The following is a 10,799-nucleotide window of genomic DNA, read 5'->3' as shown; positions in this document are numbered from 1 at the left end:
CATTTGCTTGAAAACTGTTTTTGGGGAAGGGGGGTATTCATTAGCTACATAATTGGTAAAATTGGCAATAATGGCTATCTTCATTCCAGTGGAGTTCAACATGACTTTTACTTGTTGAATTTAACTACTGGAGGGAGAAAAAAAAAATTCAACAATGTAGTGTAAAAAGGTGAAAAACATAACCTGGGATTTAATTTTTTTCAATTAAAATGGTAATCGGTAAGCTGAACCGTGGTGATTTCAGAAATCACATGGCATATTAAAGTGCTCATGATCACATGTCGGGCTACCCAAATTTAGCAGATTTATTCAAATCTCTCATTACCTTAGGGACCAAACTGGTGCCCGGAAGAACCAGCAGGCTGGCATTCCTTTCCGCACTGCTAAACAAAAACACATATGGAATCAGTTACTCTTTGATATTTATCTATCGTTGTATAACCACATCATGTGACGTTCCCAGCCGCAGTACAGCTCGGTCAAGACATTTCCCCTGTACTAGCATCTAATTTTCATGTAGTCGGCAAGGTTTAAACCGGTTCTGACTGGCTGGACGCTGGAGGAGTGGTTTCTATAAATCAATCATCCCAGGATCATTAAACACCGTAAACCTTTGTAATGTGGGTGTAATAACAGCATGTGCATGTGAGAGCGGGAAAAAAAAGTACAAGAATGAGACGCATTAGGCTTCCATTAGGTTAGTCCAGGTCAATGTAGCTCATTTACACACACACACACACACACACATTGTTAGTTGAAGTTCGCCAGAAGCAAAATAAACTGCACTCTAGGTGTGATACAAGTATGTTTTCCTATATAAAGACTTGCTGAGAGTTGTGAAGCAAGTTGAAGTGTATTCTGTGTCCCAAGTTTTCTTATTATGTTGCCGCTTTATCTCGGTAACCTGAACTAATCCAAGCAGGAATCTAGGCTGGAGGCACAGGTGGCCATGTTGGGTGCTGAAGTCACCTTTTCACCCCTGCGGCTCTCTGGAACCAGGCTGCCGGACTGGGGAGATTTATCCAGCTCGCGTGGGGGGGGGGGGGCTGCTTTCTTCTGACCTCTCGCAAGAAAGCACAGCAGGCTGCTGCTTCTCAGGTCTCACGAAAGTCCTAGGCAGAAAGAAGTACTCAAAATATCAACGTCAGCTCACGTAATAAATGATGGGAATGTAGAGCCTCCCCGGATTAGAACAAAATGATCCAGGTTTATGTTTACTAGTGTGCGTTTTACAGTAAGAGGACATCTGAGGGACGTTAACAACTGAACTTAATTTTTTTTTCATGTTTGTGGAAACATTTCTTGGCTCTACAGTTCATACTTTTGATTATACCTTTCTTCCCTTGATCTTTGCTTTCTTTTTTTTCTGTATATTTAAATATCCAAATACTATACTACTGATTCAATTTAAAGTCTGATTTAATTTCGTCCATCCTTGACTGGAGATCTCTTCCTATTTAAAATTTGTTTTTGCAGTACACAGTCAAAACAAATTCAACGTAATTTGTTGGCTTCTTTTCACTGGCTTGTAAAATTACGATATATTTCTTGACAAAAGGCTGAAAGGACTTGTCCAGAATTGGTGCCAAATAAATGGAGAAATGCAAATTGAATGCACCACATAAAAAAACCTTTCAGTACAATAAAATGGTTAATGTGGAAAAACACTGACGTTTGCAAACTGGAGTTTATTAATGACAATAACTTCAGTAATCTATAGAGTATAACTTAGGTTTCACAGTTTGCCTCTTTTCCCCATGTAATCTAACTGAACTTCAGTAGATTTTAATGCTACTGAATAAAAAAAAATGATATTCCTAGGACACTTTGGAAAATGGATTAAGTAACCAAAATGTGGCTTTCTGCCTAAAAACCTAAAACTCACGGGTCGATAAGCTGTCAGGATTAATGACCCATTGAAGTTCACAGCCGACATTAATTCCAGAATCTGTTAATAATCCACTCTAAAAACTCCCCTGAATTTGTTCCACCATGTCCCCGAGGTGCACTATGTCTAGCTGAAACTGGTCTGGAGGCACTTGTCAGTGAAATACCAGTATAAAGTACAATTAAATGGGGATTATGGACGCTAAACCTTTTCACTAACACCCTTCTTGTCAGTTGACCTCAGTTATGGGAAAACGCATCAAAGATCCAGGAAAGTCTTTGTCTTGAAACCCACTTGCACTTTTCTCTCCATTCATCCCTCCAAAATTTCCTCCGATTTATGGTCTTTTCTCTCCATGTCCTCGTTTCGACCGGCCGTTTATTCCCATCGCTTTTATTTACAACTTTTATTTACAACCCTTCTCTTCAGCGTGTTCTGCTGACAATGCTGTGCGCTTTGTCTGACGATAGTTTTTTTGTTTTCTTCTTTGAGAACAGTCGCCTTGGGTGATATAATTTTATGGTGCTCACGTAGAGTGACGAAGAGCAGTTCCCCCTGACCTCACACCTTAACAGCGAGACGGAAACAAGAAGACGCAATGTTCTGCAAAATGTATTTACGCCCCATTGAATGTGTTTTATTGACATTCGCCCTGAACAGATCATCCCAGCGTAATGCTGTGGGAATGGGTTTTTTTTTTTGTGGTTTTTTTCCAGCAGTGACGGGGAAGTTTGGTCAGAGCTGATGGGAAGGTGATTCGAGCTCAGAGGGGAAATCAATTAAGAAAACCCCAATAAGGACTGCAGAAGACTTGAGATTGGGTCTTACTTTAATTTCCCTGGGGGACAACAACACTAAAAACAAAGCAAGAGATTCAATTGAATGGTTTGGATTGACAAATGTACTGTCTTGGAGTGGCTCAGTCAAAGTCCAAATGCAAATCCGGTTGAGACTCTGTGGCAAGCTTGAAAATTAATATTTATAGGCGATTTCCAATCCGTCTGAAGGTATTTTGTCAAGAATAATGAGGCAATTTAGCTAGTAGAGTCAAACCTGAAATGTGTTTCCGCTATAATTGGATGAAATTGGGGTTCTATAACATATAACCTCATGGCGTTAAATGCAAATACAAACCCTAATTTTCAATGCCGTTTTATTTTTGGTAAGCTGATCTTACAAAATACTCGGGTATAAAAAAAAATAAAAAAAAGCATAACATTTGTTGTGGAGTTTTGTAAGCCACAGTAAGGCATTTGTTTATCTTTCTAAGTAACTAACATTTAGCTTTCTCAATTCTCACTTGATCAGGCTATTTATGGTGGACTCACGTGTTGCAGCCTAATCTTAAGTCGCACTTATTCTTCCACAGTATTCTCTCAGGATTTTACTTTCTATTATATTAATGATGAAAGATAAGCATATTCGGGCGTTTTGAAGGCGGCTCAGCGCGGGGACCTCAGATAGTGCACCCCACTGGTGCTGCGTGGTGGTGTTATTACCGTCTATCAACCGGTTCAGACTGGACTCATGGCAGCATTGAAAATGTGGCTGGAGGGAAGGAGCCCACTCACAATCACTCCTCAACTTTAAGCTTCACGCATAAGCGTGCAGGTTGTCATCGCTAACGTTTCTTGTTAATTTGAAAAGGTGGATTCTTAAAAGAAGGAAAGACTGTCTCCTGCGGCTGAATGAACTTTGTAGGTAAACAAAACAATAAGTGTGATTTTGCCTGTGCTCTTTGTGCGTGAACGCGCTTGTCTTGGGGTTTTTTATTTTGAAATATGTCTTAATTGATTTAAACTTAAGAAAACACGGAAAAAAAGAAAAGAAAAAAAAAAGAGTAGAAAATAGAAACAAAAGCAGTCGACACATCTTTGCGGAGCGACACGGAACCGGTGTGCTGCGCGCGGCACTCTGAGACGCGCAGGGAGGAAGAGCCGCTTCCTCATCTCTCGTGGCTGCGCTCGAGCTGCTGCTGGACCAGCAAGAACAGCTTTGAACCGGTTTGTCACCAGCTACAAAGCAGTAAAAAAAAAAAAAAGAGAGAGATAGAAAGCCAGCGCACAATGAGCGCTGTTGATGTCGAGCGTTTCCCCCACTTTACACGCATATCTCATAGAGCTTTTCATAAGGCAAAGCATTCCGATTATTTTTTTTTTTTTGTAAAGAGAGATTTTTTTTTGTACATGAAAAGTTCCCGTGGAGCGCGCAGCTCCGCAGGCGCTGTCTGCTGCTGTAGATGCTGAGGTGAGTGCGACGTTTGTTTACAATAATGTTATACCAGCTTTGTTTCCCTCAATGTTATTTAGCAAAAAATAAAAAATAATGTTAGTGCTTTCGGTGAATATCGAGTTAATATGGCATCTTGATTTTTATTAGATTTCAGTGGATTAAAGAAAATTACATTCTTTAAACAAACCCAAACCAACAATTTTTATTTTCATTGCATTGCGAGCGGATGAATCTATAACCCAAAGAACATATTGTATCAACTTTTACTTTTATAGTTTGAACGAAAATAACACGTAATATTGGGGAGGGATTCGTTATGCTGCAGTGAAGTGCAAAGATGAGATGGGCTCAAAATAATTTATAGAAAGTACTGTAACTGATCAATGATTCCCTATCAGAGAGGAATCATGGAAAAGTCAGATCACAGAGGCAGAGAGAGGAGACCAGACGCATTCTCCTCCTCCTGTAAGGTGTGGTTAGACAGAAAGCAACAAATAGAGCAGCTGGCTGTGGGGAGGCTGCAGTCACATCGAGCCGAGGACCTCACACAGGTGACCAACTGCCCAGGCCAGGTGTTGCAGCAGCCCTCCTTACATCGAGGCTAGGAGTAAGTACACAGTCAGGGAGATGTTGTAGGTCATGCTTTAAAAAATTTGCTGCATTTTACAATCATATAGACAAAATTAACAACATACATATATATTTTTTTCTTCTTTTTTTTCCAGGAACTTCTCCTCAGTAAAAGCTGTAACAGATCCCATTGGCCCCCAGTAACATCAGCACCATGACTTCGTCCACCAAAGTCCTGGATGGAGGCTGGGGATGGGCGATCGTCGCTGCGTCCTTCATGGCCCAGTTCCTGGCCTATGGATCACCCCAGTCCGTGGGGGTCCTGTACCCTGAGTGGCTGCACACCTACCAGGAGGGCAAGGGCATGACGGCCTGGGTGGGCTCTCTGGTGGCAGGAGTGGGATTAATAGCCAGTGAGTAGCAGCAAACATTGCAGTTATGCAATAAACCTATGTGTACCTTTTCCATTTACTGTGACATTCATTATGTCTTAATTCATTGATTGATTAAATTCTCCCAAAGTCAGCAAATTCAACTTATGACTTTTAGATTTTAAACAGCCGCTTGCTATCAGTATGATCAATGCTTTGCAGAAATGTTGTGTTTTGGATAATGATAACTACATGTGTTTAGTGTTTAAAAAAGTGGAACTCCTGAAGAACCCTTTCACCCTTACACTTGTTGTTCAACCTTTTTCTTCCCAGTCATAATCACTCACACAGTGCCACTGATAAAAGAGGCAGCACAATGTTTGTTCAATGTCTGAATGATGAGTAAGGAGCCATTACATTATGGAGCAGAAATACAGCACACTTTTCATAACGGCGATTAATCAACAGATGGACAAAGTTGCATCATGACTATGAGCACTTTGTGGCTCCCTGAGCAGAGTTGCAATTATTGATCTTCCCTGAAAGCAAACCGAGTGCATGTCATCCTTGCTGAGAGCGTAGGAGGATCATTTAGCCCTGGAGCCAACTGCTGAGACACTGAAAGAGGAGAGGAGACACAGAGGAAGACACAGATAAGGGAGAAACATGTGGATTTGTTCCTGTTCTTGAAAATCTAAAAAAAAAAAAAAAGAAGAAGAAAAATAAAAACAAAAAGAAATTGTCCTAAAATGTGGCAGAACAAATTCTTGTTGAAAAGTTTGCCAACACTGTAGACGTTTATCTACTCTCCAGGAACGCTGACAAACAAGAGCAGTGATAGACTTGTGAATTGGGTACAGCTCGCCTCTCGGCCTGGCTTCTGGCTGTCCGTCTCGAAAGAGAGTGTGAGGGAAAATCTGAACTGGACAGATCTGGCTTCAGGCCTGGGCAAGACCCAGACACGTGTCCCGACTGTCAGCAGCTAAAATGTTGCAGTTCCTACAAGACGACAGCAGGGAAAGAAATCACTATAAGGGATCTCAGAGGAATGAGAATAAGAACAGCTTGCTTGAGTTCACCAGCTTCAGGACATGGATGTATTTCCATTAGTGAAAAAAGAATATCAGGTTTCATGCAGAGGCACTCACTGTAGAGGTGTTGCTTGAAAGTTAGGAATTCCTTTCATTTTCACCCTAAAGGAAAGTCAAAACTACAAAACTGATTCAAGCCCTTTATTGTAGTTTAACGACACATTTGAGGTGTGTGGCTAGAGGCAGCAGTGCATTGCTCTTCTCAGAAAGCTCTGTTACGAAGGACATGACACAGCAGTTTATATCTTCTCTGCTCTTTCTTAGGTTGATATTTTTAGCTCTGATCACACTGCCATTTTCCTCTGACTCTATTTTTCTCTCCCTTTGCCTTCCTTCCCCTGTCTTCCCCTCAGGTCCCATCTGCAGCGCCTGCGTAGACAACTTCGGAGCACGTCCTGTTACCCTCTTCAGTGGTGTTATGGTGGCAGGCGGCCTGATGCTCAGTGCCTTTGCTCCAAACGTCCAGTTCCTCATATTTTCTTATGGAATTGTTGTTGGTAAGGATTCACTTATTTTACCTGTAATTGTTTTGTTTTTTTTAAATCCGTCTTCACTTCAATTGCTACAGAGTTTGCTCTTTTCCAGGTTGAGGTGTTTGGACATAAATATTACATCAGGAAATACATCATTCATATCCATTTGCTCTGCACTTTTTGAAGTACTGCTACAAGTAAATAACCGGGTCAATGAGGGGAAGAACATGGGGGGAAAAATGCTTTTGGTTTGTCTACTTGCAAACTAAAGTGGACAAACCCAAATTAAAATTGGTTTGGAATTACTTTTACAGTCAATTTACAATGCAGGCCTGGTAATTTTTGTTTCTTTGTCATTTGCTAAAATTTCTTCTGATGGATTTGTTAAATATTCCTCATTTTCCATAAGAGTAGTGTCCTTTTGAAGCAGAACTTACTTGCTGAGTACAATCAAACACAGACCAAATCTCACGGTTAGAGAGCTACTGGGTCTAGAGGGCTCTATCCATTTGGATCTTATCTCGTAATAATAGAATATGTGGTTTATGTTGCTCTGTTCCTGGGCGCAAATTAATCTTTGTGTCCTTCCAACCTATAACAATCTCATAACACATTGTATAATCGCTGGGAAAAAGCAAGAGTGCATGTTGAGTCAAACTCTTATGTAACATCAGAGACTGACTTTAGCCTTAATTACTAGTTAATGAATACCAATAGACCAGAAAGGATGACAGGATGTACAGCTAACCACGGCTCCATTTGTTTGACCATTACTAACCACTGTTGACAGAAAAATAAGAACTAATGACTCAGTCACAATTCCCATTTGGGCTATTACTGCCTTTATTCCCTGACTGGTGGTTATGCATGGACTCAGCTACCACCTGTTGCTGCATATTAAGTGGCTGTCCATGCTTACTTAATTCTGATGAACCCTTTCATCGCCCATGCTACTTTTCATGCAGGGTGCACTGACCAGGAAGGTTTTTCTTAGTTAAACAGCAATTTATTTTTAGGGATTCCCTCAGATAACTGACAGTTGCTGAGCAAACACATGTAGCTTGTTTACTTGCCATCATGTTGCATGTTTTCCTAAGAGTGTTGCATAAATCTTGTGACGCACACTGCCCTTTGAAAGTAAACATGTGTTTCTACAACATGGGACAGTCAAAACACAATTGTAGGTGCAGAAAAGGCTATCCTTTTCATCCAGGCTAATGCGTTTTATATTTTCTCATTTCCTAGGCCTGGGTTGTGGACTTGTCTACGCGGCCACCTTGACAATCACCTGTCAGTATTTTGACAAGAGACGCGGCCTTGCCCTTGGCATTGTCACCACAGGTACTTCTGCCTACCTCTCCCCTGAGATCTCTGGGTGCCTTCCTGTTCTCCATGCTCGCTTCTTTAGTGTATGAGCTGCCGGGAGCCTTTCAAAGCTCAGGTAAACATATGTAGTAGTTAAGCCAGATAGACCTATTAATAAAACAGGTGGACTGACCTGTTAACTACATCTAGCCTGGCGGAGAATGAAAACTTCCTTGGTAATAGGTCAGGAAGTTTGACTCCTTAGGTTTGTACGATAGAACTAAGTAGAAGACTGAGCACCTTATTTTCTTACACACTACAACATTATAATTTTCCGTCTTATTTTACACTAACATTAAATCTTTGTTCTTTCCTCTCGTGCAGGCACAAGTGTAGGCGCATTCATCTATGCCACTGCTCAAAACGAGCTGATTGTCCTCTATGGCCTAGACGGCTGCTTGCTCATCATCGGAGCCATGGCACTGAATCTCATGGCGTGCTCTGGTTTCATGAGGCCCTTGAATATGCCAGGGTACTACCTCAAGCAAAAGGCCGCCCTCGAACGAAACACAGAAGAGCAGCTCTTCGTCAAGCCCCCATTCAACGACCTCAAGATCGCGGTGGGTTCTGCAACAACCACTCCAGAGAAACCTCTCACGGTGAAGGAGTTGCTCATCACCATTGATGCTAAGGACTTGTCCATTCAAACAGAAAAGAAAGAGGGTCACCTGGCTGGGCTAGCCATTGTAAAAGCAATCAAGAAAAATCAAAACGCTTACTCCAAATACATGCAGTCATTGTACGAGATCTTACAAGACCAAGAAATGTTGGCCTTCTGCATTTCCATCTTCCTGTTCAGCTTGGGTGCGTTTCCACCAGTCCTCTTTGTCGAAGACGTGGCCCAGAGTGGAGGACTCATTGAAGAAGTTAGTGTCATTCCTCTTGTATCGATAGGTGCTATTGCCACTTGCATAGGCAAACTAGCGCTGGGCATCCTGGTGGACATCAAATGGATCAACGGTGTCTATCTCTATGCCTTCACAATGTTAGCAGCAGGTTTGGTACTACTTTTTATCCCCATCACCAAAAGTTACGTTGGACTGCAAATCCTGACAGCCATCCTTGGTTTCTTCTCTGGAAACTGGTCGCTTACTTCTTACATCACCACTAAGATTGTTGGTTTAGACAGACTGACAAAAGCCCATGGCATCCTTATGTTCTTTGGGGGATTTGGGATCATGCTTGGACCTCCTGTTGTAGGTAAGATGATTGTTCTTATCCATGTTTTAAACACCCTATATGAGACGATGCTTGTCTGAAGCTTTGTTGACCATTCTAACCATGGTGTTTTTCATTTCACTCTTCAGGGTGGTTTTTCGACTGGACACAGTCGTACGACTTGGCGTTCTACTTCTGTGGAAGCTGCGTTCTGCTGGGGGCTTTCATTCTCTTTCTACTCAGCCTTCCCTGCTGGAACAGGAGGCCCTCTGAGAACGACAAACCTGAAGTCCAATACACCAGCACCTGTGACAAAGTTGCCTCAGTAGCGTGAATTTAAGCACCTTTCATGAAGATCATGGCACCTGCTTCTGACTGACTGTTTCTGAACTATGCCCCTCATCCCCCCACCCAAAAAAAAACCCTTGGAGGAATTTTTTTTCTCTGAACATGCTGGGGTTTCTTCCTTATTTCTATTGTCAGATTTCACAATACCAGGTTCTCAGGTTCAACCCATTTACAACTGATATTTTAAAGTATCGACTCTAAAGCCTGCTATGAATATTTTTCTTATTATTACCTCATTTTACGAGGTTAATAGAACAATGTTGGTAAAAATACAAAATTTCTCTTTTTTATGTGAAGACTATTAGTTTTTCTTCTCTGCAGCTTTGAAAACATGACATCATACACCTATGAGACCAGGAAAAAGATCCTGATAACCACTAAGTGTAAAAATACACTAACATTTCATGTCAAAATGCACATAGATGATAATTTATTCTATGTTGGTTCGAACAATTTTTTTTCTGTATTTTGGTCTCAGTAAACAAGCTGTCTATTCTGAATGCTACCAAAGCATCCATTATAGCCAGTCCCTGTCATCACATAATGCCTGTAGAACCAATTCATAGCCCTTTCTTTGCAATGAGATTTTGATATTTAAGTGCATGTAACTTGTTTTTTATGTTTTACAATAACTTACACTTCATGTATCTCTTGTTTCTGGATCAGACAGATGATTCTAGAACACAGAAACAGCTGGAGGATCTTGCTGTATGTACAACATTTTGCAACATGCTGCATGTCCTTATCACTAGACCGCACAGACAGTCAGTTTGACCTACCTGGTCCTTTTTATCACATTCTGTGTGTTTAAATGTTTGTTTTATGTGCATCTGTGCACCGATATATCTTTGTGCTAGCCGTAGTTTGTGAAACCCTATGTGCTTGTGACCTTTATATGCACAAAACTGGCCTTAAAGCGGTTAAAAATTGTGATCAAGGTTGTTATTGTGATTTAAAGTGTAACAGGCTTTTAGGACTCTGTGAATGCTGTAAAGTAAACTACTAGAGATGTTTTTGGTGGCTCCAGCTTTGTCTGAGAGTGAATCTGGGACATTTGTGTTTAGCATTATTTTGTTCATAGAGGGTGATGTTAAGGTATTGTAGCCATTCAGCTGTATATTGTAGCCTCTCACTTTTTTTATTTTAATAATGTAGTATTTATGTTTGCCATTTCAGTTTTTTTGTTTATTTAAAATGTGCCAATAAAGACATTTTGATTAGTAGCACTGTGTATTGATTTGTGATAAAGTCTTAATATTTTAAATTCTAGGGTCAGAAGTTCAGAAACCCTACGACCCAAAGA

At 40.9% G+C, this 10,799-nt stretch overlaps 1 protein-coding gene across 4 annotated transcripts; it reads left to right on the top strand.

Moving 5' to 3' along the window:
• The first annotated feature begins 3,208 nt into the window (after positions 1-3,208).
• On the top strand, positions 3,209-10,719 carry LOC103476730 (monocarboxylate transporter 9). Of its 4 annotated transcripts, none has more exons than XM_008429260.3 (6): positions 3,209-3,585; positions 4,846-5,103; positions 6,506-6,649; positions 7,871-7,966; positions 8,315-9,190; positions 9,298-10,719. In XM_008429260.3, exons 2-6 carry the CDS (start codon positions 4,905-4,907, stop codon positions 9,480-9,482), a joined length of 1,500 nt encoding a protein of 499 aa, XP_008427482.1. In that variant the 5' UTR covers positions 3,209-3,585; positions 4,846-4,904; the 3' UTR covers positions 9,483-10,719. The 4 variants fall into 4 exon arrangements, with proteins under 4 accessions (XP_008427482.1, XP_008427483.1, XP_008427480.1 ...); XM_008429261.3 differs by having other exon boundaries at positions 3,209-3,589; XM_008429258.3 differs by lacking the exon at positions 3,209-3,585 and adding an exon at positions 3,605-4,135.
• Positions 10,720-10,799: the final 80 nt, after the last annotated feature.

This window comes from Poecilia reticulata, chromosome 15 (genome assembly GCF_904066995.2).
Source record: "Poecilia reticulata chromosome 15, P_reticulata-male-v2, whole genome shotgun sequence".
Classification (NCBI taxonomy): domain Eukaryota; kingdom Metazoa; phylum Chordata; class Actinopteri; order Cyprinodontiformes; family Poeciliidae; genus Poecilia; species Poecilia reticulata.
Note: the sequence above shows the minus strand (reverse complement) of the source record. Positions and strands in the feature narration are given on the sequence as shown.

Excerpts from the sequence above, each read along its gene's own strand:
- LOC103476730 (XM_008429260.3), top strand. The coding sequence starts at position 4,905 with ATGACTTCGTCCACCAAAGTCCTGGATGGAGGCTGGGGATGGGCGATC. Across the intron at positions 6,650-7,870 it reads TTCTTATGGAATTGTTGTTG|GCCTGGGTTGTGGACTTGTC; the intron begins GTAAGGATTCAC and ends CTCATTTCCTAG. Across the intron at positions 9,191-9,297 it reads GCTTGGACCTCCTGTTGTAG|GGTGGTTTTTCGACTGGACA; the intron begins GTAAGATGATTG and ends TTCACTCTTCAG.